This window comes from Enhydra lutris, unplaced genomic scaffold (genome assembly GCF_002288905.1).
Source record: "Enhydra lutris kenyoni isolate GAN:26980312 unplaced genomic scaffold, ASM228890v2 scaffoldscaffold6, whole genome shotgun sequence".
In the NCBI taxonomy this organism is placed as follows: domain Eukaryota; kingdom Metazoa; phylum Chordata; class Mammalia; order Carnivora; family Mustelidae; genus Enhydra; species Enhydra lutris.
The window spans coordinates 28,944,434-28,971,912 of NW_019154090.1; the positions used below are offsets into that span (position 1 = coordinate 28,944,434).

The window sequence follows — 27,479 nt, forward strand, 5'->3', positions numbered from 1 at the left end:
TGATTTCAGCTTGGGTTATGATCTCAGATCGAGCCCCGCATCAGGCTCCCTGCTCACTGGGGAGTCTGCTTTCAATTCTCTCTCTCTCTCTCCCTCCCTCCCTCCCTCCCTCTATTCCTCCCCCTCAAAATACAACATAAAAATAAGTCTTTAAAAAATTGTGGTTAAATATACATAACATAAAATTCACTACCTTAACCATTCTAAAGGATAGTCTAGGAGTGTTAAGTATATTCATGTTGTGCAATGAAATCTCCAGAACTTTCTCCTCTTGCAAAATTGAAACTCTATATCCATTGGATAATAACTCTCCATGTTCCCCCTCCTCCAGCCCTGGTAGCGGCCATTCTGTTTCCCTTTTCTATGAATTTGACTACTGTAGATAGTTCATATAAGTGAAAGTGTGGAAGTGGAAGTGTAAAGTATTTGCCTCTTTGGGACTGGTTTATTTCACTTAGCATACTTTCCTGTCCTCAAGGCTTATTCATATCATAGTCTGTGTCAAAATCTCATTCCTTCTTATGGCTGAATAATACTCTCTTGTACATGTATAACACTTTATTTATGCAGTCATCCATCAATGGATACTTGGGTTACTTCTATCTCATGGCTAGTATGAATAATGCTGCTATGAACATGGGTGTACAAATGTCCCTTTGAGACTATTTTCAGTTCTTTTGGATATATACCTAAATAGAATTGCTGGATCACAGGTTATTCTGTGTTTATTTATTTGAAGAACTATCAGACTCTTTTCCATGGCAGGCACACCATTTTAAATTCCAGCAACAGGGCGCCTGGGTGACTCAGTGGGTTGGGCCTTTGCCTTCTGCTCAGGTCATGATCCCAGGATGCTGGGATCCAGCCCCGCATTAGGCTCTCTGCTCAGCAGGGAGCCTGCTCCCCCCCGCCCCCCGCCTGTCTCTCTGCCTACTTGTGATCTCTGTCAAATAAATAAATAAAATCTTTATAAATAAATAAATAAATACTATGGGGGTGCCTGGCTCGCTTAACTGGTGGAGTGTGCAACTATTGATCTCAGGGTTGTGAGTTTGAGCCCCATGCGGGTGTGGACATTACTTAAAAATAAAATCTTAAAAAAAAAAACTACACTGAAAAGAAATTTAAAAAAATAAATAAAAATTTTTTAAAAATGCTACTAAAGAGATCCTGTACATTGTTGCTGGAATTTTTCTCTGCCTACTTGTGATCTCTCTCTCTCCTTGTCAAATAAATAAATAAAATCTTAAAAAAAAATCCTTAAAAAAAATTCCAGCAACAATGTACAGGAGCTCTTTAGTAGTATTTTTTAAAAAATATTTATTTTTTTAAATTTCTTTTCAGTGTAGTATTTTTTTTTAAAGATTTTATTTATTTGACAGAGAGAGAGATCACAAGTAGGCAGAGAGGCAGACAGAGAGAGAGGGAGGGAAGCAGGCTCCCCGCCGAGCAGAGAGCCCAATGCAGGGCTCCATCCCAGGACACCGGGATCATGACCTGAGCCGAAAGCAGAGGCTTAACCCACTGAGCCACCCAGACACCCCAGTGTAGTATTTTTTTTAAGATTTTATTTTTAAGTAATGTCCACACCCAGCATGGGGCTCAAACTCACAACCCTGAGTTCAATAGTTGCACGCTCCACCAGTTAAGCGAGCCAGGCGCCCCCATAGTATTTATTTATTTATTTATTTATAAAGATTTTATTTATTTATTTGACAGAGATCACAAGTAGGCAGAGAGGCAGGCAGGGGAGAGGGGGAAGCAGGCTCCCTGCTGAGCAGAGAGCCTGATGCGGGGCTCGATCCCAGGACCCTGGGATCATGACCTGAGCCGAAGGCAGAGGCTTAACCCACTGAGCCACCCAGGCGCCCCATAGAGTATTTATTTTTGAGGCAAATTGGAGTCAAAGGATTTCAGGGGTGATGATGAGCTCTCTTGGGCCTTAGGATTTGGACTAGATTATTCCCCAAGGCTAGACCTGCTGTGCCCCTTCCACCCCAGTGGTCCAGCTTAGACCCTGAAGGCAAAGGCTGGAGATCACCTATTTTCACGCAAGCGCTCTGCTTGTGCTGCAGCAGAACGTACTTTTCCAGAGGTTCAGCTCCACCGCCACAGGGATTTCTTCAGTGTCTGAAGGGAGGGACGGGGAGGGGAGGGGCTAGAACCAAGACTACGAGGGCTGCTAGGTTTAGTGATTTCCTGGTATTGGAATCCAGGGTCCGTTTACTGCTGCTGAGATTTCCACTTCCAGGACCTGGGAGTAGAGGAGGAAGCTGTGACTGGCCTTCCTCATTGAACGTATGGCTGTCCTTACAAGAGTCCCCACCCCTAGGCTCTTCTGAGAGGCCACCCTCCCTGTTGCCCTCCACTCTGCCTCTGCAGACCCAATGCCACCCTTTAGGCACAGCCTGAGTCACCCGACTATCCCTGAGAAGCTTTCTTTACCTCCAAGGCCTGGAGAGGTAGTCCGTGTTTTGTTGCTCTTCACTACTCCCGGCCCCCTTGGAGGGGCTCTGCCTCCTTCCCAGCCAGGTCTGTGTTGCTGCCATCCTCCTGAACCACATCCCTGGCCAACTGTTGGGACAACTTCCTGTGCATCCCTGCTCTTGCCACTTTCCAGAGTGATTTTAGGGTCCACCTGGCTTCAGGGTTCCTTGAGCTCTACTCGAGTGATTTTATCTACATCAGCCACCCACCACCCTGTGCCTATGTTCTTCCAGAATTGCTTTGCCTCGGAAGCATTCAATTCAGGCAGCCCCCATCCGACCATAGGCTCCTGTCCTCACTGGTACTCTAATACCTCCTGATCCACCTGTCCTTGGACCTCACGGGGATCCCCATCCCTGGAACCCTTTGTTCTCTTCATATGTATGTGCAGAGCCCCCTTCTATAAATGTGTCCCTCCCTGTCCAGCTTGGAGTACAGCCACAGTCAGTCCTTTCAGTTTCTTGTCTTTTCCCTGACAACCTTGTTCCTTTGTCCTTCGGTTACTCCTGCCCGAGACGGAGCCACCTCCCAGTGCGCCAGCCACTCACCATCTCCACCTGTGCCTAGGCTGCTGCTCACTGCTGCCAGGCAGGCCACACACGGGTAGCTTGGGACAACAGCTTGGGATGACAGCATTTCGATGCCCCCCAGCCTCAGCTGGGCCCTCCTAGTCTTTTTTGGGGGGTTCAGCCTACACTTATCTCAAGGGCTCTGCTTTTCCTTTTAAAAGATTACACAAAGAAACAATGAAGATAATTTGGAAATACTGAAAATCATAGTCTCCTCGGCCCTTCCTCTCAACAGTTGACTTTGCCTCATGCTTCCAAGAGAACTGGAAGTCTGCATAGAAGGGCCTAGCTTCCCGCTACCAAACCTGACCCCGTGAGGAGCTGTGCGTCTGTCCCCCTGTCCTCCCAGAAACCATGTGCCATCCACCCACACCCTCCCTCAGCCACAGTGTTTCTCCAGCTGTTGTCCAGGCCCCCTTGCCTCAGAATCACCTGAAATGCTGGCTATGCAAAGCTTCCATGGTCAGACATACTCCCTTATCTCTGCGATGGGTCCTAGAAATTTGATCTGTATCTCCCCGTCCTAACAAAAAATAAACTCCCCCATTCCACAGGTCCCTCCTTGTCACCGCATCTTTTTCTGCCCATTCCAGCCAAAGGTCCAAAGACCACCATCTGCATTTCCTTCTGTTTTCTCTCTTCCTACTAATCATTCACTCTGGTCTGAGCACCTTGTTCTTAGTGACATTCTGTCACTTGAGTGGACAGATCTCAGGCCTCATCTGAGCTTCACTCCCTGGAACACTGGAGAAAGATGAGTGCTCAATCTCTTCTTTCTTGGGAATTGAATTAAACCTTTTACTAGGGACATCTTCAGGCATACAAAAAGTACAGCATCACCACCTGGGCTTAAAAATTGTGTTGCAGTGTTTGCTTCAGCACTTTGGAGGTTAAAATATTTTATTAAGAAAAAGTTCAAATAGGGGCGCCTAAGTGGCTCAGTGGGTTAGAGCCTCTGCCTTCGGCTCAGGTCATGATCCCAGGGTCTTGGGATTGAGCCCCAGGGTCTTGGGATAAAGCCCCGCATCAGGCTTTCTGCTCAGTGGGGAGCCTGCTTCCTCCTCCCCTCTGCCTGCCTCTCTGCCTACTTGTGATCTCTGTCTGTAAAATAAATAAAATCTCTAAAAGAAAAAGTTATACATAAACAGAGTAATTTAGTGGACACCCATGTACTTCTTCTTGAACTGCAGTAAAGATCAATGCTGTCATTTTCTTTTCATCTTTCCCTTCCCCCTCTTAGACACTTTTGGGACTATCAAAAGCCAACTCCAGACACATCTTTTTATTTATTTATTTTTTTCAGATACATCTTTTTAATCAAATACTTGTTCTGTTGTATTTCTTTTTTTTTTTTTTTTTAAGATTTTATTGGGAGAGAGAGAGAGAGAGCTGCACAGCACGGGGGGTGGCAGGGTGCAGAGGGGACGGGAGAGAGATAAGCAGACTCTGCACTGAGTGTGATGTGGGGCTGATCCCAAGACCCTGAGATCATGACCTGAGTTGAAACCAAGAGTCTGATGCTCAACTGAGCCACCAAGGCACCCCTTTCTGATGTATATTAAAGTAAATTTGCAGGGGCACCTGGCTGGCTCAGTCGGTAGAGCATGCAACTCTTGATCTTAGGGCTGCAAGTTAGAGCCCCATGTTGGGTGTGGAGATTACTTAAAAATAAAGTCTTTTAAAAGATTAAATTACAGGGTGCCTGGGTGGCTTAGTGGGTTAAAGCCTCTGCCTTCGGCTCAGGTCATGGTCTCAGGGTCCTGGGATTGAACCCCGCATCGGGCTTTCTGCTCAGTGGGGAACCTGCTTCCTCCTCTCTTTCTGCCTGCTTCTCTGACTACTTGTAATCTCTGTCTATCAAATAAATAAATAAAAACTTAAAAAAAAAAGATTAAATTACAGACATAACATCAATGTGTATTACTTTAAAAAATGATTTTTTCCTCTAAAAATACAGTCTTTCCTAAAAAACTGCAGGACTCTTTTACACCTAACAAAATTAACATTTAAAGTCGTCTGACAACCTGTCCTTATTCAGACTTCTCCAGTCATCTTCAAAGTGTCTTTTTATAACAGGTTTGTTCAAATCAAGACCCAAACCAGAATTACTTGTTTGCTTACCTTTCTTAACTAAACCTCTTGTAAACTTGAACATTATTGTCTCCACTCCCACCCTTACCTTTTTTTTTTTTTTTTTTAAATTAACATGTAATGTATTATTAGCCCCAGGGGTACAGGTCTGTGAATTGTCAGGCTTACACACTTCACAGCACTCACCATAGCACATACCCTCCCCAATGTCCGTAACCCAACCACCCTTTCCGTACCCCCCTACCCCCCGGCAACCCTCAGTTTGTTTTGTGAGATTAAGAGTCTTACGGTTTATTTCCCTCTGGATCCCATCTTGTTTCATTTTTTCCTTCCCTAACCCCCAACCCTCTCAAGATCAAGAGAGGAATTTGCCTCTCAAATTCCTCATATCAGGGCGCCTGGGTGGCTCAGTGGGTTAAGCCGCTGCCTTCGGCTCAGGTCATGATCTCAGGGTCCTGGGATCGAGTCCCGCATCGGGCTCTCTGCTCAGCAGGGAGCCTGCTTCCTCCTCTCTCTCCACCTGCCTCTCTGTCTACTTGTGGTCTCTCTCTGTCAAAAAAAAAAAAAAAAAAAAAAAAAAAGTAAAAAAAAAATTCCTCATATCAGGGAGATCATATGATAATTGTCTTTCCCTGATTGACTTATTTCACTCAGCGTAATACCCTCTAGTTCCATTCACGTCATTACAAATAGCAAGATTTCATTTCTTTTGATGGCTGCATAGTATTCCATTGTATATATATTCCACATCTTCTTTATCCATTCATCTGTTGATGGACATCTAGGTACTTTCCATAGCTTGGCTATTGTGGACATTGCTGCTATAAACATTTGGGTGCATGTGCCCCTTCGGATCACTATGTTTGTATCTTTAGGGTAAATACCCAGTAGTGCAATTCCTGAGTCGTAGGGTAGCTCTATTTTCAACCTTTTGAGGAAACTCCATGTTGTTTTCCAGAGTGGCTGCACCAGCTTGCATTCCCACCAACAGTGTAGGAGGTTCCCCTTTGTCTGCATCCTCACCAGCATCTGTCATTTCCTAACTTGTTTATTTTAGCCGTTCTGACTGGTGTGAGGTGGTATCTCATTGTGGTTTTGATTTGTATTTCCCTGATGCCAAGTGATGTGGAGCACTTTTTCATGTGTCTGTTGTCCATCTGGATGTCTTCTTTGCAGAAATGTCTGTTCATGTCCTCTGCCCATTTCTTGATTGGATTATTTGTTCTTTGGGTGTTGAGTTTAATAAGTTCTTTATAGATTTTGGATACTAGCTCTTTATCTGATATGTTGTTTGCAAATATCTTCTCCCATTCTGTCAGTGGTCTTTTGGTTTTGTTGACTGTTTCCTTTGCTGTGCAAAAGCTTTTGATCTTGATGAAGTCCCATTAGTTCATTTTTGGCCTTGCTTCCCTTGCCTTTGGCGATGTTTCTAGGAAGAAGTTGCTGTGGCTGAGGTTGAAGAGTTTGCTCCCTGCGTTCTCCTCAAGGATTTTGGTGGATTCCTTTCTCACATTGAGGTCTTTCATCCATTTGGAGTGTGGTGTAAGGAAATGGCCCAGTTTCATTTTTCTGCATGTGGCAGTCCCATTTTCCCAACACCATTTGTTGAAGAGACTGTCTTTTTTCCATTGGACATTCTTTCCTGCTTTGTCAAAGATTAGTTGACCATAGAGTTGAGGATCTATTTCTGGGCTCTCTATTCTGTTCCATTGATCTTTATGTCTGTTTTTGTGCCAGTACCATGCTGTCTTGATGATGACAGCTTTGTAATAGAGCTTGAAGTCTGGAATTGTGATGCCACCAACTTTGGGTTTCTTTTTCAACATTCCGCTGGCTATTTGAGGTCTTTTCTGGTTCCATATAAATTTTAGGATTATTTGTTCCATTCCTTTGAAAAAAAATTGGTGGTATTTTGATAGGGATTACATTAAACGTGTAGATAGCTGTAGGTAGCATACACATTTTCACAGTATTTGTTCTTCCAATCCATGAGCATGGAACATTTTTCCATTTTTTTGTGTCTTCCTCAATTTCTTTCATGAGTACGTTATAGTTTTCTGAGTACAGATTCTTTGCCTCTTTGGTTAGGTTTATTCCTAGGTATCTTATGGTTTTGGGTGCAATTGTAAATGGGATTGACTCCTTAATTTCTCTTTCTTCTGTCTCGTTGTTGGTATATAGAAACACAACAGATTTCTGTGCACTGATTTTGTATCCTGACACTTTACTGAATTCCTGTACAAGCTCTAGCAGATTTGGGGTGGAGTCTTTTGGGTTTTCCACATAAAGTATCATATCATCTGCAAAGAGGGATAGTTTGACTTCTTCTTTGCCGATTTGGATGCTTTTAATTTCTTTTTGTTTGATTGCTGAGGCTAGGACTTCTAGTACTATGTTGAATAGCAGTGGTGATAATGGACATCCCTGCCATGTTCCTGACCTTAGCGGAAAAGCTCTCAGTTTTTCTCCATTGAGAATGATATTTGCTGTGGGAGAATGATATTTGCTGTGGGTTTTTCATAGATGGCTTTGATGATATTGAAGTATGCACCCTCTATCCCTACACTTTGAAGAGTTTTGATCAAGAAAGGATGCTGTATTTTTTCAAATGCTTTTTCAGCATCTATTGAGAGTATCATATAGTTCTAGTAATGTATTGTATCACATTGATTGATTTGCGACTGTTGAACCAACCTTGCAGCCTTGGAATAAATCCCACTTGGACGTGGTGAATAATCCTTTTAATGTACTGTTGGATCCTATTGACTAGTATTTTGGTGAGAATTTTCACATCTGTGTTCATCAAGGATATTGGTCTGTAATTCTGTTTTTTGATGGAGTCTGTCTGGTTTTGGGATCAAGGTAATGCTGGCCTCATAGACTGAATTTGGAAGTTTTCCTTCCATTTCTATTTTTGGGAACAGTTTCAGGAGAATAGGTATTAATTCTTCTTTAAATGTTTGGTAGAATTCCCCTGGGAAGCTGTCTGGCCCTGGGCTCTTGTTTGTTGGGAGATTTTTGATGACCGCTGCAATCTCCTTACTGGTTATGGGTCTGTTCAGGTTTTCTATTTCTTCCTGGTTCAGTTTTGGTAGTTTATATGTCTCTAGGAATGCATCCATTTCTTCCAGATTGTCAAATTTGCTGGCATATAGTTGCTCATAATATGTTCTTATAATTGTTTATATTTCTTTGGTGTTGGTTGTGGTCTCTCCTCTTTCATTCTTGATTTTATTTATTTGGGTCCTTTCTCTTTTCTTTTTGATATGTCTGGCCAGGGGTTTATCAATCTTACTAATTCTTTCAGAGACCCAGCTACCTTTTGTTTTCATGACATTGACTTGTTTAAGAGACCAGATTACTTTCTGGATTTGTCCCATTGCTTCCATCTGGTGCCTTTGATCTTTATTCTCTATCATAGCCTGTATTTCCTGAAGCTGTATTAGATCTAGAGGCCTGAATAGATTCAGGGTGAACATTTTTGGCAGAAACGTGTCATAAATGATGGTGTGATACTTATGCAGCATCACATCTGCAAGCTTCTTACATCAGATTGTCCACTAGGAGCAAAGTAGAGATTGACCAGTGGGTTTGGATGCTGATGGCCACATCCTCCCTTGCAAAGTCATATGTAATCAACTTGTAGGCTGGTACCCCCAGGAATGGTGCCATATTGGGACCAGATCTTAGTCTCTGTTGTTGGCATATTAGCCACTCAGCAGTAGTGTTAGCCAGGTCAGCCTTGGGGAGGGAGGCTCCCAAGACATCTACCCCAAAGGAGGTTATCACAGGGTTTTCAAGAGCCAAAGGCTAGTCTCCTTGGACACACGAAGGGAAGCTACTTGCATTGTTTCTAAGTTTCAGGATACAGTTCTTGTTCCCATCAATGCTGTTAAATTTCACTTGAAAAATGGCGTGTTGGTGAATTCAACTGTTATAATTTAATAACCCACACAATTAAATTTTGTGTTTGATTTTTAGCAATAGCAGCTGTGTGGCAATTATGGAAGCTTCCTACTTCTCAGGGCCATGATTTGAGCTGAAAGTTAATGGACCCAAGTTTGTCATTTTCTCTTTATAAATGTTCAAGTGAACTCAGAATGATCTAGCCCACGGTCAGGCACAGAAGTCACTCCGAAGGCACATGTCTGACTTGGCATTTCACCACAGCAAACTGCAGGCTTGATTGTGATGCTGCCACATGAAATAGGTGACTAGCATTCGTTTCCCATGACCGGGAGCTCAGTACTGCACTCAGGCCCAAGCACACAACCAAACCAATCCCCAGATCACATCTTTAGGGTGCGGTCTTCTGGACCACTCCCAGCCCCAAGTTTGTATCAGTTTGGGTCCAGTCGGGAGACCTAAATGGAGAATGATAAACATAAAGAATTATTAGGCTGAGGGAGAGCACCCAAGGAGTGACACACTTGGAAAGGAAGCCCCTCCCCATGCAGGGGTTCAGATACTAATGGCGAAAATAAAACTGCAGATCACTGGAAAGCAGAGAAGTTCGCTGGTTTACCTGGGCCAGAGCTGGTCCCCAGGTCCTGGGTAAGCAAGAAACAACACTCTGGGGTTCAGAGGTAGGGGAACACAGGGACGGCGGCAACGGGTGGCCAAGCATGTGGGCATAGGATGAAATGGTGCTGCTTCTGCAGCCTGGAGCTCATGGTGTCTGTATGCCGAGTCACAAGCAGTGGTTGGGTGCACAGGTGTGCAGAGGGGCGTCAGTCAGTGCAAACACAGGGGCACAGGCCGGGTAGCCAGATCTTGGCAGCCGAGGAAGCAGAGCCTGGTGTGGGCAGGAGGCCAGGAGTGTGGTGTCTGCCCAGGGAGACTTGGGAATGTGATCACCATTCCAGGAGAACCTTTGAGATTGCTGCTGCATAACGGAGGCAGAGCGCCGCCAGGTGTCCTCACACCCTGGCTGCTTGCCCGCTGCCCCAGCTGGAAGCAGTCGGAGAGCTCTTTCCTCCGGCAATGTCCCTCTGAGCGCCCTCTGCTGGGAAAGATGAAGCTCACACATGGTGAAGTTCGGGAAAGGCGTAAAGCAATGCTGTCTATCACAGAGCAGTAGTGGAGGGTGAATTTGGAGCTGAGTGGCTCCATGAGAACTGACATGCTAGGTCTGTGTGAACAACTGTTTTCCCATCAGATTTTCATGCAACGATTTTAGTAACAAAATGTCAAAAAATGCATATGGTTTATCAAAAAGTCAAGTAATGTAAAAGTCTAAAACTTAGCAGTCCTTCAACATCCTCCATTCACCACCCTCCGCACAGTTAACCACTGTCTCTGGCTCAGTGCAGCTTCGTGTCTCTGAGGGTTTTTCTGTGCATTTACACACACACGTGTAGTTATATGTACATATATGTATATATGTATATATATATGTATATATATACAAAATATGTGCTTAGTTTTCGTAAAAAATAAATGGGTTTGGGGCGCCTGGGTGGCTCAGTCATTAAGCATCTGCCTTCTGCTCAGGTCATGATGCCAGAGTTCTGGGATCAAACCCTGCATTGAGCTCCCTGCTCAGCAGGAAGCCTCCTTCTCCCTCTTCTGCTCCCCCTGCTTGTGTTCCCTTTCTTGCTGTGTCTCTCTCTCTGTCAAATAAATAAATAAATAATCATATATATTCTATAAAACATAATATATTATTATATAATAATATATAATATATTATATACATTATATATTATATATAAAACATATAGTATATATAATAATAAATAAATAATAAAATCTTTTTTAAAAAGGGAAATAAAATAAATGGGTTCATACGGTTCCTATTGAGCTGCAGGGGTTTTTTTGTTTTTAATAAAGGTTTTATTTATTATTTATTTGACAGACAGAGATCACAAGTAGGCAGAGAAGCAGGCAGAGAGAGAGGAATGGAAGCATGCTCACTGCCGAGCAGAGAGCCGGATGTGGGGCTCGATCCCAGAACCCTGGGATCATGACCTGAGCCAAAGGCAGAGGCTTTAACCCACTGAGCCACCCAGGTGCCTGTTTGTTTGTTTTTACTTAACAGGACATCTAGAGATCACTTCATGTCAGTACGCAGACTCACCTTATTAATGGCCGCATAATATTCCCCAGAACAGACATCCCATAGTAATTTAACCAGCCCCATATTGAAGTAGGTTTTTCCAGGATTTGCAAGAGAACTATTTTAAATAGTGCCACAGTGAATTCATACCTTTGTGCAGTCATGCAAGTTGTTTTATGTTAGACTCTTAGAAGGAATTTGCTAAGTCAGAGGGTTTACATATTTAAAAGTTGGATAGATATGGGGCGCCTGGGTGGCTCAGTCGTTAAGCATCTGCCTTCAGCTCAGACCAAGCCTTGCATCAGGGCCCCTGCTCGGCGGGAAGCCTGCTTCTCCCTCACCCACTCCCCCTGCTTGTGTTCCCTCTCTTGTTGTGTCAAATAAATAAATAAAATCTAAAAAAAAAAAAGAGTTGGATAGATAGCACTTCATTTTCTTACATAAGGGCTGAACCAATTTATACATCCACCTAATATGTGTGAAAGTGTTAATTTTTCCACATCTTCAACGATATTGGATGCTCTTATCCCCTTATTTTTTTTGTCATTTGGTTGGTCAAATGTAAAAAATTTTAAATTCATATTTACAGTGTCATTAGATATGGCTTCATATCTTCATCTTTGACTATTTCTCCATTTTGTTGTTTCCATGGGTGTGTAAAGGGGTCTTTACACGGTCTCCATATTAACCCTTTGTTAGAAATGTTACAAATATTTTCTCGTGTAGGTCACTTGACTCTTACATATTCATTTTTAACATACAGAATTTTAACTTTTATGTAATAAAATATATCATCCTTTTCCTTGATAATTTCTGGGTTTTGTGTCTTGCTCTGAAAGACTTTTCCATAGTTTACATTATAAAATAAAAATTAGTCTGTATTTTCTCAAGGATTTTATGTTTAGTTTTTTTTTTTTTTTTAAGATTTTATTTATTTGGGGCGCCTGGGTGGCTCAGTGGATTAAAGCCTCTGCCTTCGGCTCAGGTCATGATCCCAGCGTGCTAGGATCGAGCCCCACATCGGGCTCCCTGCTCCGCAGGGAGCCTGCTTCCTCCTCTCTCTCTCTGCCTGCCTCTTTGCCTACTTGTGATCTCTGTCTGTCAAATAAATAAATAAAATCTTTAAAAAAAAAAAAGATTTTATTTATTTATTTGAGAGAGAATGCCTGAGAGAGAGAGAGCATGAGCAGAGGGAAAGGGAGAAGCAGACTCCCCACTGAGCAGGGAGCCTGACGTGGGGCTTGATTCCAGGTTGCTGGGATCATGACCTGAGCTGAAGGTGGGCACTTAACCAGCTGAGCCACCCAGCCACCCTTGTTTAGTTCTTTAATATTTTCACATAAAATAGTATGATTATAGCCCTTGACCATTCTTCTTTTGGTTTTAGTTTCATTTTTAAAAATTACCTAGAGCTGGGGCATCTGGGTGTCTCAGTCCATTGAGCATCTGCCTTCCCCTCGGGTCATGATGCCAGGGTCCTGGGATCAAGCCTGGAGTTGGGCTCCCTGCTCAGCAGGGAGTCTGCTTCTTCTCCCTCTGCCCACCTACCCGTTTGTGCGGTCTTTCTCTCTCAAACAAATAAAATCTTTTAAAAAATGTTTAAAAATTACTTAGAGCCTTTTGTATTTTTAAGAAAAGTACCTGTTTTTCACATGTGTCGCGTTTTTCTTCTTTTCTTTGTCTGTCTTCCTAGTTTTCCATGGATTTTTTAAATGTATAAAAGTTTTTTAATGTTCATCATTTTTTAAAAATTTGACAGAGAGATCACAAGTAGGCAGAGAGGCAGGCAGAGACAGAGGGGGGGGGGAAGCAGGCTCCCCGCTGAGCAGAGAGCCCGATGCAGGACTTGATCCCAGGACCCTGAGATCATGACCTGAGCCGAAGGCAGAGGCTTTAACCGACTGAGCCACCCAGGCGCCCCTTAATGTTCATCATTTTAATAAATAACCATTAATGTGATTTAAAACCTCAAAGTCTCATTCCTGTCCCTGTCCTTACTCAACTGATTCCACCTCCTCACCTACCAGTAATCAGTTACTAGCATCTTAGAAATCTTTCCAGAATTTCTTGTTTTTCAAATAGAAGCAAATACAAAACATACATATTGTTTTTACCCTTTTCATATAGAAGTATACAGAAGTCTTTTTTTGAAAAGATTTTGTTTATTTGACAGAGAGATAGAGATTACAAGTAGACAGAGAGGCAGAGGGGGAAGCAGGCTCCCCGCTGAGCAAGGAGCCCAATGCAGGGCTGGATCCCAGGACCCTTGAGACCATGATCTGAGCCAAAGGCAGAGGCTTAACCCACTGAGCCACCCAGGCGCCCCCAGAAGTCTTTTTTATCTCTACTCGTTCTTTTTCTGGGACTTCTGGGTTATATATCATACTTAGAAATTCTTTCTGTTTTGAGAGTGTGAAGAGATCCAAGATTTGTTCTGATACGGCTTTATTTATTTTTAACATTTAAATCCAGAATTCCATCTGGAAAATATTGTATTGTAGAGATTAAGTAATGAAATAGTGTTTATTGCAATTCTTCCCATATGACCCATTGTCTCATTTCAAGTATCAATTTGCAACAATTTGAAATGCCATCTTTATTACGTGCTCAATTCCCAGTTCTTTTTCTGGACTCTTTTCTTCCGTCAATCTATTTGCTTATCCCTGTCCCAAAACAACAGTTTTAATTAACTTCAGTTTTATGTAGTGTATTTGATATCTGATGTATATCTGTTCTCTTATTTTCAAAATATTTTAAAATACTTTTCAGCATTTTCTGTTTAAAAATGATATTTGTTTTTTCTGCGAGTGAGTTTTAGAATCTGTTTGTGCTGGGGCGCCTGGGTGGCTCAGTCAGTTAAGCATCTGACTCTTGATCTCAGCTCAGGTCTCCATCTCAGTGTCAGGAATTCAAGCCCTGCACTGGGCCCATGCTAGGCGTGGAGCCTACTTAAAAAGAAAAAAAAGAAGAATCAGTGTGTGCTTCCACCACCCCCCACCCAACTGGGAGTGGTTTTTACTGGAATTTTTATGCATTCATAGATCAGTTTGGAATGTGTCTTGCTCTGAAAGACTTTTCCGTAGTTTACATTATAAAAAACTATTAGCCTGTATTTTCTAAAGGATTTTATGTTTAGTTTTTTAAAAAATATTTTATTTATTTATTTGAGATTTTATTAAGATTTTATTTATTGAGGGGCGCCTGGGTGGCTCAGTGGGTTAATGCCGCTGCCTTCAGCTCAGGTCATGATCCCAGGGTTCTGGGATCGAGTCCCGCATCGGGCTCTCTGCTCAGCAGGGAGCCTGCTTCCTCCTCTCTCTCTGCCTGCCTCTCTGCCTGCTTGTGATCTCTGTCTGTCAAATAAATAAATAAAATATTAAAAAAAAAAGATTTTATTTATTGAGATTTTATTAAGATTTTAATTACTTATTTCTCTGTGTTTTTATATCTTTGAGTAAACTTTGATTTTTTTTAACTTTATTTTTCTTTAAGGTTTTTTAAAAAAGATTTTATTTATTTTTGAGAGAGAGTGACAGAGACAGAGACAGAGAATGAGCAGGAGTACAAGCAGGGGGAGGGGTAGAGGGAGAAGCAGACTCCCAGTTGAGCAGGAAGCCCAACTCAGGACTTGATCCCAGGACCCTGGGATCATGACCTGAGCCACCCAGATGTCCCTCCTTCAAGTTTTTATTTAAATTCCAGTTTATTAACATACAGTGTAAGGTCAATTTCAGGTGTAGAATTTAGTGATTCATTACTTACAGAAAATACCTGGTGCCCATCTCAGCAGTGCCCTCCTTAATCCCCATCACCTATTTAACTACCCCTCTATCCCAGCCCCACCCTTGCCTGCTCCCCTCCCATCGCCCTCAGTTTGTTTTCTTTTTTTCTTTTAAGATTTTATTTATTTATTTGACAGACAGAGATCACAAGTAGGCAGAGAGGCAGGCAGAGAGAGAGGAGGAAGCAGGCTCCCCTTGGAGCAGAAAGCCCGATGCGGGGCTCGATCCCAGGACCCTGGGATCATGACCTGAGCCGAAGGTAGAGGCTTTAACCCACTGAGCCACCCAGGTACCCCCTCAGTTTGTTTTCTATAGTTAAGGGTCTGTTTCCTCGTTCGACTCTCTTCCCCCTACCCCATGATTGTATCTGGTAAAAACTTTCGTTAGGTTTATTCTTGCCTATCATCATTTTAATACTATCATGATTAGGATCTTTTAAAGTCATATTTTAGTCAATTTTTGTTATGATATAGAAATATATCAATATAGAAAATATGTAGGCTTCTGTTGATTGCCCTTTTGTTTTGTTCATTAGTCCATAGCCTGCTTTGGATTTTCTAAGTAGGCAATCACATTATTTGCAACTAGCAGCAAACTCACTCCTTCTCCAAAATATAAACCTCTTTTTATTTGTTTTTTTCTTAAATTATTTTGCTAGAACCCCAAGAAGAATGTCAAATAGAAGATAATGGTAGGCATCTTTCTGATTCTTATCAGGAAGGCTCCCGAAATGATACTGGAGGAAACACTCCCCTTAAATACTGCTTTCTCTTGGCTTCCTGGGAGAGGGCCTACTCCTTTTCTGTTTGCTTGTCCCCACCTGCAGCCCTCAAATGATGGCATGCTTCAGGACTCCTACTCCGTCTTCATGTCGCACACACTCTCAGCGACCCACGCCCATTTCAGACTCCAGTCATCTCGTGCCAGCTTGTGATTTCTGTGACCTCCCATAATCTGAGCATTCAGAGATTGACATCTCCAGCCCAGGACTCTGTCCCCCGAGCTCTGGACTCACCGAAGAGCTCCTCTGGGATTTTTCTTTCTTTCTTTCTTTTTTTTTTAAGATTTTATTTATTTATTTGACAGACAGAGATCACAAGTAGGCAGAGAGACAGGCAGAGAGAGAGAGAAAGGGAAGCAGGTTCCCTGCTGAGCAGAGAGCCCAACATGGGGCTCGATCCCAGGACCCTGAGATCATGACCTGAGCTGAAGGCAGAGGCTTAACCCACTGAGCCACCCAGGTGCCCCCATTTTTTTTTTTTTTTAAGATTTTATTTATTCATTTGATAGAAAGAAAGAGCACAAGTAGGCAGAGAGGCAAGCGGGGCGTTGGGGAGCAGGCTCCCTGCTGAGCAGAGAGCCTGATGCAGGGCTCGATCCCTGGACTCTTGGATCATGACCTGAAGGCAGGAGCTTAACCCACTGAACCACCCAGGTGCCCCTGGGATTTGTTTCAAGCACTGCTAACTAACTGAGTGCCTCTAAAACGGAGTTCATTATCAGTAGGCATTGAGGGCGACCCCTGGATATAAATCCCACAACCTGCTTTGGTGTTAAGAACCAGAAATAGAAGAAAGGCGCTTGCTCTGAGAGACCTGCCCCCACCTTAGAGGGTCTTATTTCCTGCTAATGCCGGCCCAAGGCAGCCACCCCACCCTGGTCCTACCTGAATTTATGCCTTGGATATTGGTCACATAGCCTGTCTCTTGTGCCACGAGCTCCTGCCACCCTTGGACTCTTGCCCCACGAACTGCATCCTTCCCAGCCAACTGCCTCTGTTCCGTCACCTGCTGTCCCTAAGCATGGATGTGGTCAGTTGCCCGAGCTGTTTCTAGTCATCACCCTCTCCCAGCTGTGGGGGGCCTCGACTGCCCTGTGAAGGACAAATGGAGGCTTTAGGGGTTCCTCTGGGCTCACTCCATCTGGACGCAAGGTCATGAGGAGGCTAATTTCTGCTTGCCTCTGTGTGGGCAGGAAGTATGAGCTGTACAGCATGGACTGGGACCTGAAGGAGGAACTCAGGGACTGCCTGGTAGCTGCTGCGCCCTATGGGGGCCCCATTGGTATGTCACCCCTATGCTACTGCATGTTCTGGGACAATGGGTTGAACTCGAGGTGCATGATTCCCTGGGGGCCTTGCTGGCAGGTGCTCCTTGCTAATGTGGCTACCCCTCACCCCCCCATTTCTCACCCCCTGCTGAGCTGCTTTAAATTTTGGTTCTCATACGGGGTGGGCCTGGGGAGCTGGACAGAAAATCTCTTCTTGAACTACAGCACTGTTGAGGAACCCGTGGCGGAAGGAGAAGGCGGCCAGTGTCCGGCCAGTGCTTGAGATCTACTCCGCCTCCGGCCTGCCTCTGGCCAGTCTGCTGGTGAGCACTCGTGATCCCTGCTTGGGGCTAGGCCGGGTCTGGGTCCCAAGGACAGCCTCAGGAACCTTCCCGTCCTCTGCAGTGGAAGAGCGGGCCCGTGGTGTCACTAGGCTGGTCAGCCGAGGAGGAACTGCTCTGCGTGCAGGAAGATGGTGTGGTGCTGGTTTACGGGCTTCACGGCGACTTCCGGAGGCACTTCAGCATGGGCAATGTAGGGACCGCAGGGGGCTGGGGAGAGGGCTGGAGTCTGGGCCTCTGGCTTTCTCAACCCACGGCCCCTCTTCCTAGGAGGTGCTCCAGAACCGCGTTCTAGACGCCCGGATCTTCCATACTGAGTTTGGTTCGGGGGTGGCCATCCTCACGGGGGCCCACCGCTTTACCCTCAGCGCCAATGTGGGTGATCTCAAGCTCCGCCGGATGCCGGAGGTGCCAGGTGAGCCCCAACATCCCTGAGACAGGCGTTCAGTGCCCTCCAGACCTGGGGGCCAGGAGAGGCTGAAGCCGTGCGCTCTGGCCATCTTGAGGTTGCCCCCTGCCCTGGCCACAGGTCTGCAGAGCGCACCCTCATGCTGGACCACACTGTGCCAGGACCGAGTTGCACACATTCTTCTGGCTGTGGGGCCTGATCTTTACCTTCTCGACCATGCAGCCTGCTCGGCAGTGGTGAGGGCCCCGAGCGAGAGGGAAATGGAAGGGGTGCGGGAGGCAGTGCGGGGGGAGGCAGTGAGACAATGTCTGCTGTCCCTGGCCTGTCCCAGACGCCCCCTGGCCTGGCGCCCGGAGTGAGCAGCTTTCTGCAGATGGCAGTCTCCTTCACCTACCGACACCTGGCCCTATTCACAGACACAGGCTATATCTGGATGGGGACGGCATCACTCAAGGTGTGCTCCTAGGACAGCGTTGGGGCACCCTGTCTTGGCCCGGAAAGAGCTGTTCAGGGTAGGGGAAGGGCCTTTTAACCAGACTGGTGACTACTGGGACAGGGCCGTGATGTTCCTTGCACCCTTCTAGGAGAAGCTGTGCGAGTTCAACTGCAACATCCGGGCCCCCCCGAAGCAAATGGTCTGGTGAGGATGGGGGTAAAATGCTGTGGGTGGGCACAGCCTTGTATCCTGGGACGCCTTGACTCAGCCTGTCTACTGGCCACACCAGGAGGAGCTATCCTCTCTGCCAGTGCATATTTGAGGGAAACCTCTGTGGCCCTGTGGGCCCCAGATGCTCCTGGGAGCTGACAGCACAGGGGGAGAGGGAAGCAGATGTCAGTCAGAGGCATGGGATAAGGGGTGGCACGCGTGTGCAGGGCTGTCCCAAGGCAGAGCAGTATAAGCAGCAATGTGGGAAGGTGAGAGACGTGTCTGTGGGCCCCGTGTCCTGTGTGTTTCCCAGATGTGCTTGTGATGCTGCCCACAGGTGCAGCCGTCCTCGCAGCAAAGAGAGGGCTGTCGTGGTGGCCTGGGAGAGACGGCTGATGGTGGTGGGTGACGCACCTGAGAGCATCCAGTATCCTTGGAGGGCTGCCTGTGCGGGTGGGAAGGGAAAGAAGGTGAGAGAGGCTCACCCGCTCTGCCCCATTTCCGGGTACTTTTGGGAACCTTGACCGAGCCCAGGTTTGTGCTGGATGAAGACTCCTACCTAGTGCCTGAGCTGGATGGGGTCCGCATCTTCTCTCACAGCACCCATGAGTTCCTGCATGAGGTTCCAGGTGAGGCCCTCCCAGGGGACCCCAGGGCAGGATCAGGGCACTGAGCCAGTGCTGAGGATTCCCTGCCCTCCCAACACTCACCACCTCCCTCCCCTAGTGGCCAGCGAGGAGATCTTCAAAATTGCCTCCATGGCTCCTGGAGCACTATTGTTGGAGGCCCAGAAAGAGTATGAGGTAAAGCCTTAGGCCTCTCCCTGGGCCCCAGCCCATGCTCTTCTCCTTCCCCTTCCTAATTGGCTCAGCCCCGTGTCCCTCCCTGCCTGGGCACAATGAACTCAGCCAGGTGCCACTTGTCAAGAGAGGAGTCCAGGCAGGACACTGGGGAGAGCCAGCCCAGGTAGACTGAAGTGATATGGTATCTTCCATGCAGTGATAGGGAGGGGCAGGGAACCCCTGTTATTCCCAGCCCAGGCACCGATCAGGGCTGTCATCAAGGCCCTCAGCGGGCAATTGCGGGTGGATATGGCGGGGGGGGTATGGGTAACCTGGGTGGACTGTGGGCCGAGGGAGTTTGGGCTTTGGCCTCTGCAGCCCCTCCATGCCAGCCCATTTGAACTCCAGCCCAGAGGGATGGGGGGGACCAGAAATGGGGGTATTCTCGCTCATGGCACCCCATCCCTGGTGCCCTTCCTCCACGCCCCAGAAAGAGAGCCAGAAGGCAGATGAGTACCTCCGGGAGATCCAGGAGCTGGGGCAGCTGACCCAGGCCGTGCAGCAGTGCATCGAGGCTGCGGGACATGAGCACCGGCCAGACATGCAGAAGAGTTTGCTCAGGGTTGGCCTGGCCAGCGGGGATGGGGCTGGAGGGGTGCTGGGCATGTTGGGGGGGTGTGCCCTAGCGGGAAGGGTAGGGCAGCAGGTATGATCACCCCTCTCGCCCTCTGGCTCTTCTCAGGCGGCCTCCTTTGGAAAGTGTTTCCTCGACAGATTTCCACCGGACAGCTTCGTGCGCATGTGTCAGGACCTGCGTGTGCTCAATGCCATCCGGGATTACCACATCGGGATCCCCCTCACTTACAGCCAGTATCCTTAAGCGAGCTTCTGGGATGTTTACAGCCTGTGGTGGAGAGGGGAGGTGAAGGGGCTAAACATACTGCCTGCAAGTCCTTGGATCCTTAACCACGTAAAATCTAGATATAAACAGCTCACCATCCAGGTGCTGCTGGATAGGTATAGCAAGTCCCAGGGCTCTGGGAGGAGGGCTCTGTGTGGGCGGTCATTATAGCCCCTGGTGGGTTCTTGTGGACACTGTTCCTCACCCATTTCTTCGGGAGCTGGAAGGTCTGAATTACAGGCTGGGGCCACTCTGCCCTCTCTTTCTATCCCACCTCACTCCTGTACCCTTTATCCCCTTGCCTGCCAGGCTGGTGTTACGGAGGCTTTACCCTCTGGCGATCCAGATCTGTGAGTACCTGCGCCTTCCTGAAGTGCAGGGTGTCAGCAGGATCCTGGCTCACTGGGCCTGCTACAAGGTAAGGACACAGGGTGGACTTCAAAGTCAACTAGAAGATGCCAGGCCCCGGAGACATGTGGGAAACACGAAGTGTAGAGGTAAAGGGGGAGGTCCTGATCCAGGGCCAGTTGGGGCGGTGGGTGAAGGATGAGCTCCAGGTGTGGGTGACAACCCTCTTCCGTCTGCAGGTGCAACAAAAGGATGTGTCCGATGAGGATGTCGCTCGGGCCATTAACCAGAAGCTGGGGGACACACCAGGCGTCTCTTACTCTGACATCGCTGCACGGGCCTATGGCTGTGGCCGCACAGAGCTGGCCATCAAGGTGTGGGCGCCCAACCCTCCCCAGATACTCTGACATTGGTATTAGAGGCCCCCAGGCCAACTCCTTCTCTCTGTGCCTTTCTCCCCACCTCACAGCTGCTGGAGTATGAGCCACGCTCCGGGGAGCAGGTACCCCTTCTCCTAAAGATGAAGAGAAGCAAACTGGCCCTGAGCAAGGCCATCGAGAGTGGGGACACTGATCTGGGTGAGCAGAGTTTGAGGGAGGGCAAGGCTGGGGCGCCTGGGCTAAGCAGAGGGCTGGGCCGGAGTCTCCGCACCACCTTACTGTTTTTTAGTGTTCACGGTGTTGCTGCACCTGAAGAATGAGCTAAACCGAGGAGATTTTTTCATGACTCTTCGGAACCAGCCCATGGCCCTGAGTTTGTACCGACAGGTGTGTGCCCTGGGCAAGGGTGGGGCTGGAGCCTCCCGAGCCACCGACTTGGCCTCCCGAGCTGGCCTTGCTGACTGCCTGCTTGTTCGTGGCCCCAGTTCTGTAAGCACCAGGAGCTGGAGACACTGAAGGACCTTTACAATCAGGATGACAACCATCAGGAGCTGGGCAGTTTCCACATCCGAGCCAGCTATGCTGCTGAGGAGGTCCGAGGTCCACAGAGTGGGGAGGGCCTATGGGCTGGGCTGCTGGCCAGGGACCTTCTCTAGGCATCTGGGCCTCCTGTCCAGTACACACTCCCTCTGGTCCTCACTGTTGCGGGAGAGTCTGAGATGATAAGAGGCCAGGATGGTGGTCTGTCCCAGAGGAGCTAGCCTCCCCACAGGGACACTGAGGAGGGCGGTGCACCCAGCTCGAAAGGCTGGCCCTGGCAACCCTGAGCATGGGACCGGGGAGAGCAGTGTAGCCTGAATGGGGAAGGCTGATTTCCTTGGTGCCAGGAGCTCAGGCTTCCCTGCTTGCCCCTGCAGCGTATCGAGGGACGAGTGGCAGCTCTGCAGTCGGCGGCTGACGCCTTCTACAAGGCCAAGAATGAGTTCGCAGCCAAGGTTTGCCTTACTGTTTTCTGAGAACCTCGTCTGCTCCTGGTCTTGGTCTGTTCTCCTTTCCCTGTTGGCCCTATCCAGACCCATCTGGCCTCCTCTCCACCTCAGGCCACGGAGGATCAAATGCGGCTCCTGCGGCTGCAGCGGCGCCTGGAAGACGAGTTGGGGGGCCACTTCGTGGACCTGTCTCTGCACGACACAGTCACCACCCTTGTCCTCGGCGGCCACAGCAAACGTGCCGAGCAGCTGGCACGTGACTTCCGCATTCCAGACAAGAGGTAGGAGAGGCCCAGGCTGTACGTACGTCCTGGGATCGCCTGTGTATCCCACAACTCCTGCGAGCCTGGCTTCCCTGCAGGCTCTGGTGGCTGAAGCTGACCGCGCTGGCAGATCTGGAAGACTGGGAGGAGCTAGAGAAGTTTTCTAAGAGCAAGAAATCGCCCATTGGCTACCTGGTGAGGCAGGGGCTCTGCGGCCACCCCACGCCCAGTGGGAGTAGTCCTGGGGAGGGGATCAAGCCCAGAGCCGGGCAGATGGCTTGGTCCTGCATCTGTTCAGCCCTCCCACATAGTTAGCAGGTGCTTCCCATGTCTGCACACTCATGGGCCAGGTCTGTGGGCGAGTGGGTCTGAGTTAGCCCACGGGTGTTGGCCGGAGCGGGCATGAGCTGCTTGCCCCCCAGGAGGCTGGCAGCAAGCACTGTGTGCCTAATGGAAACTTGTGTGAGTTGGGGGTGGAGGGGCAGAAGGAGGGCATGTCTGGGAGGCAGTGGAAGAGACTGACAGGGGTTGTTTTCTGTGGCAGGCGGTTCAGGGGTATGGTGGGTCGGTGGGATAAGGGCAGTGGTGAGAGAAAGCACAGGCCCTGAGAAGGCAAGGGACTCCTGTTGCGAGAGGGTAGCCATGGATGGTGGAGTGGCCGTGTGGACATAAACATAGAGTCTCAAGGCTCTAACAGATCTGTGTGTTGGCAGTTCCTGCCCAGAGACTGTGGAGATCACAACTTTGCATGTGTGTCAGGGCGGGGGTGGGTCAAGATTGTGTACACTGAAGGGTATATGAAGTACATGGGGACCATGCGTCCACTGGGCTTTTGCTTGTAAGAGAGAGGACAAGAAGGCTCTGCCTTACCTTCTCCTCTCCCCATCTTCTCCTAAGCCCTTTGTCGAGATCTGCATGAAACAACACAACAAATATGAGGCCAAGAAGTATGCCTCCCGTGTGGGTCCCGAGCAGAAGGTCAAGGCCTTGCTTCTTGTTGGGTGCGTTGGCTGAGAGCCCCATGGGTGCTAGGGGGCTGAGCCCGGGGGCCCGATGAGGGGCACAGATTGTGCCTTTGGGCAGCCTGACAGCATCTCCCCTCCTGCTCAAACCACAGGGATGTAGCTCAGGCTGCGGATGTGGCCATTGAACACCGGAACGAAGCAGAGCTGACACTTGTATTGTCCCACTGCACTGGAGCCACGGACGCGGCCACAGCTGACAAGATTCAGCGGGCTAGGGCACAAGCCCAGAAGAAGTAAGGGGCTCATCTTGCTTGTCTCCCTGAGCTCTAGGCTTGGCAGAAGGTCACTGCGTATCCAGCTTCTTCAGAGCCGAGCTAAGCTGAGGAGCTGGGGTGGGGTGGGAGCCGGGGGTCTGATGGTCTGATTGTGAATAAAGTTGGGACATTTTAGAGTGCCTGTCTCACGCAGTCCAGCCCAGGCAAAAGCATGCTGGAAGGCAGAACCATCCAGACACTTGAGCAGTACTCCGTGTGTGTTTGATTGTGTTGGGACTGGAGGGGTGCTCCTTAGCGATATTTGCAAGAGAACTGCCCGTCTTCACAGTTACGGAAGAAATCCCTGTAACTAAGCTCATAGCCCCAGGTAGCTGGGCAGAACTCCAGCAGCAGTCCATCGAGAGCCAATCTGAAAAGCATTATACATGTACACACAAGAACCATGCTGAACACTTCACCATTGCTATTTCACTTACTCCGCAAGACAGCCCAGTGAGATAGGTAACATTGCCCCATTTTACAGAAGAGGAAATCAAGGACTGAGGACGTGCGGTGACTGAGTATGTGGCAAAACTGGGATTTGAAACCTAGTTGTGCTGGTAGGGGTCTTAGAGCTTCTCCTCAGCTATTGTTCTGACAGAAGAGGGATGACTGAAATTGGGCCCTCTGAACAGAGGAGCCCGAGGCAAGGCCTCCATTCTCACCACAGTAAGGGTTGGAGGACGGATGAGCGTGTAGCCAGCATGTCGGAGGGTTAGAGGTGAAACCTTCACAAACCATGTCCACCTAACAGTGGTAAGTAACTCCCATGTCATCCTGGAGTGAAGAGAAAAGGAGGTTGGATTGTCTCTATTCTGCCAAGGAAGAACTACAGACTGGAGACCCCTGGCTCGACCTTACCCCCGAAGAGAGGCTACATCCCCCACCAGCAGCAGTACCTTCTTGGCCCTGTGGACCCCCATCGCTGGCCTTCAGCATGCACTCTGGTTACATGAGCTTCATGGCTCAGTGCCCCCACCCAACACTGAGGGCATTTCCTTTTCCTCTTATTGCGCCCTTATTCTAGAAGGAGGACAAAGGAGGAAACCAAAGCCCAGAGGGAGGGCAGGCTTCCCTGGAGTTTCTGGCTTTCCCCTCTTAATGCCTCTAGAGTTGACTTGAAATGAGTGCCTGAAAAGAGTGAGCGACCTGGGGCCTGGTAAGCAGTTTCTTTTTCTTCTTCCTCCACCTGATTTGTAACTTTGAATTTGCAACTTTGAATGTCTTCCAAGGGGATATACGTCATATTGTAAAACAGCCATTTGTCATGCTCACCTCTTACTACATGGGTCAAAAATCTGGGCTAGATAAAACAGTGGTTTGTTTCTGCTCCACAATATTTGGGATAGCAGCTGGGGGCCAAAATCATCTGAAGGACTGACAGCTCACAAGTCTGGCAGCTGAAGCTGGTTGTTGACTAGAACCTTCGCTGGGACTGTTGGCCAGGACACCTACAACTCAGCAGAGCTCAACATGGCGGCCAGGTTCTAAGGGCAGCATCCCAAGAGAGCCAGGCAGAGCTGTACTGCCTTCTAGGTTACTAGCTCTGGAAGTCACCCAGGGCCTCTCTATACCTGCCACATTCCGTTGGTCAGGGCAGTCCCACCCCATTTTACTACCATCTCTTGGTAGGGGAGAGGGGAGGCTCTGGAAGAGTGTATAGAACTGGTAATGTGGCCAGTTTTGGGAATCACAGGTAGGCACAGCCCATCAGAATCTCAGAATCAGCAGGCCTCCAGGGAGAGGAAGAGAGCTCCCAATACTAAGCTCATTGTTTGGGGCTCTTTTCTTCCGCAACCTTGATTTAACAGTTTCCCACTGCCCTGGCAGCTCTTCGATGCCTTTCAAAAATGTTATCTCCTGGGGCGCCTGGGTGGCTCAGTGGGTTAAGCCCCTGCCTTCAGCTCAGGTCATGATCCGAGCGTTCTGGGATCGAGCCCTGCATCGGGCTCTCTGCTCAGCAGGGAGCCTGCTTCCTCTTCTCTCTCTGCCTGCCTCTCTGCCTACTTGTGATCTCTGTCTATCAAATAAATAAATAAAATCTTTAAAAAAAATGTTATCTCCAGTTTTTCCAGCTGTTCTCAGTGAAAAAGGGTTGGGACAATACAACCCAATGTTCCCTCTCTGGAAAGAGGGCCCTGAGCACTACTTTGAGAATGTACACAATAAAAAGTCTGCACTCCCAAAGTCACATGCCCTATATATGCTCCTGGAATGTGCAAACATTAAGCACTGGACATAGGAAGCTTTAGAAATACGTGAGAAAAAACAATGATGACATAAAAATAAAGTGATTCCAACTTCATAAAAAGTGTTTATGCAGGTGGAGAAGCACCAGAGTGGTCCAATGGGAGAGTTGTCTGAAAATTAAAGGCAATTTGGTATGCTTTTTTGCAAAATTAAACCCTGATCCCCCTCCCCCAGCATTGTATCACGAAAACTTTCAGACATACGGCTAACTTGAAAGAATTGTACAGTGAACACCTGTATACCCACCGCCTGGATTCTGCCATTAGCATTTTACTATCACACATCTCTCCATCCTTCTATCCATCTTACTTATCCACCTTATATTTGATGCACTTCAAACTAAGCCGCAGTCCTTAATACACTTCCCTCTAAATACTTCAGAATTTATTTTTCTTTTTTTTTTTTTAAGATTTAATTTATTTATTTGACAGAGAGAGAGATCACAAGAAGGCAGAGAGAGAGAGAAGGAAACGCTCCGGAGCAGGGAGCCCGATGCGGGACTCGATCTCAGGACTCTGGGATCATGACCTGAGCCGAAGGCAGAGGCTTTAACCCACTGAGCCACCCAGGCACCCAATACTTTAGAATTTCAGTGACTAAAACCTAGGACAAGGATTTTGGGAACCTTTCTTCTAGTTTAGGATAGCAATAGAAGCCCGGGAGTGAGATTCAGTCAAAGGCCTTCTCGAGATAAGGAGCCTTCAATCTTTTTTAGGTAAAAAGCTCCAGCAAAGGACCCTAGAAAGGAGAACAGCAGCCTGGAAAGGCACTTGGCTCTCATTTACTCCAATTTTCTCTCATTGCCTTGCTTTATTTTCATTACAGCATTTAGGAAATTTTCTTTTCCCTTGTTTGTTTATTGTCTGTCTCCCATCCAGAATGTAAATTCCTGAGAGCAGAGACCTTTTCTGTCTTATTCCCTGCCGCGTTCAGCACATGGTTTCTGCTCCGTATTTGTTGAGTGAGTGATTCATTGTTCCATTTACTGGGTGGAGAAGGGGGGCCCAGAGAGGGGAAGTGATTTACCTGATGAAACAGAGGAGTCCTTTACCCCCATTGTCCAGCTCTTCTTCAGTCCAGTCGTTTTCTCATGAACCCTGGGATTCCTTGGGGTGCCTGTAGGTATAAGCTCCAGTGAGCTGGACCTAAAGCAGGACCAGGAGCAGAGCTTCAGCCTCCCACATGGGTGCACCTGAGTATGGAAAGCCTCCCCTCCCTCTCTCAGTCCTCCTCTCTTATTCTGTGCTCTTTGAAGACAGCCCTTTGCCCTGTGGTGATGGGGGCAAAAGCATGGAAACCCTGGGCATCGGGTGGGGTGGGGAGGCTGGGCACCTGTCCACAAGTGGGCAGATGAAGACGGGACTCTATTCTCTCCCACTGGAAATGGTCGGCGTGGTAACCGAGCTGAACTCTCCTTCCCAGAGTCTCCAGGATGGGGTACCCAAGACCCTGCCTCTCCTAGGTCTCCCTTACCCACACACCACAAATGCTCTGACCACAGTCCTGCTTTCTCATGAAGAGAAGGAACTTCATTTCCTGAGAATGGGTATCTTGCCAAGCTGTATGTGGTTATAATTCTCAGTCCAGAGGCCAGGAAGTTCTAGGAAGGGTGGCAGGGGGAGGTTCAGGTCACCCAGCCAATGTCAGGGCTTGAACCCCAGGGCTCTCTGACTTGGAAAACCTGCAGTGTTTTCCCAAGTGTGGCCACATCAAGTGTGTGTGTGTGTGTGTGTGTGTGTGTGTGTGTGGGTGAGTGTGTGTGCATGCGGGGGGAGGAGGGAGGGAGGGTGTCCTTCAGATGATCTTGAGGGTGAACACTTTTTATTTTATTATTATTTCTTAAGCAAACTCTACC

The 27,479-nt window shown here is 47.9% G+C and overlaps 1 protein-coding gene across 2 annotated transcripts in view; it reads left to right on the forward strand.

The window, feature by feature from the left end:
* Nucleotides 1-25,279, forward strand: part of LOC111141656 (VPS16, CORVET/HOPS core subunit) — a 29,655-nt gene extending 4,376 nt beyond the window's left edge. Inside the window, exons 2-24 of one of the 2 annotated variants that reach the window (XM_022494382.1) lie at nucleotides 16,962-17,050; nucleotides 17,262-17,359; nucleotides 17,442-17,570; nucleotides 17,648-17,792; nucleotides 17,907-18,022; nucleotides 18,118-18,240; nucleotides 18,371-18,426; nucleotides 18,770-18,859; nucleotides 18,967-19,061; nucleotides 19,159-19,235; nucleotides 19,705-19,836; nucleotides 19,957-20,084; nucleotides 20,196-20,231; nucleotides 20,425-20,533; nucleotides 20,703-20,837; nucleotides 20,933-21,041; nucleotides 21,133-21,230; nucleotides 21,329-21,436; nucleotides 21,761-21,838; nucleotides 21,944-22,113; nucleotides 22,194-22,290; nucleotides 22,993-23,096; nucleotides 23,213-25,279. In XM_022494382.1, coding sequence (XP_022350090.1) covers nucleotides 16,962-17,050; nucleotides 17,262-17,359; nucleotides 17,442-17,570; nucleotides 17,648-17,792; nucleotides 17,907-18,022; nucleotides 18,118-18,240; nucleotides 18,371-18,426; nucleotides 18,770-18,859; nucleotides 18,967-19,061; nucleotides 19,159-19,235; nucleotides 19,705-19,836; nucleotides 19,957-20,084; nucleotides 20,196-20,231; nucleotides 20,425-20,533; nucleotides 20,703-20,837; nucleotides 20,933-21,041; nucleotides 21,133-21,230; nucleotides 21,329-21,436; nucleotides 21,761-21,838; nucleotides 21,944-22,113; nucleotides 22,194-22,290; nucleotides 22,993-23,096; nucleotides 23,213-23,357 — 2,467 coding nt within the window. In that variant the 3' untranslated portion in view covers nucleotides 23,358-25,279. The remainder of the gene's footprint in view (nucleotides 1-16,961; nucleotides 17,051-17,261; nucleotides 17,360-17,441; nucleotides 17,571-17,647; nucleotides 17,793-17,906; nucleotides 18,023-18,117; nucleotides 18,241-18,370; nucleotides 18,427-18,769; nucleotides 18,860-18,966; nucleotides 19,062-19,158; nucleotides 19,236-19,704; nucleotides 19,837-19,956; nucleotides 20,085-20,195; nucleotides 20,232-20,424; nucleotides 20,534-20,702; nucleotides 20,838-20,932; nucleotides 21,042-21,132; nucleotides 21,231-21,328; nucleotides 21,437-21,760; nucleotides 21,839-21,943; nucleotides 22,114-22,193; nucleotides 22,291-22,992; nucleotides 23,097-23,212) is intronic. The other variant, XM_022494383.1, reaches the window with a different exon arrangement.
* Nucleotides 25,280-27,479: the final 2,200 nt, after the last annotated feature.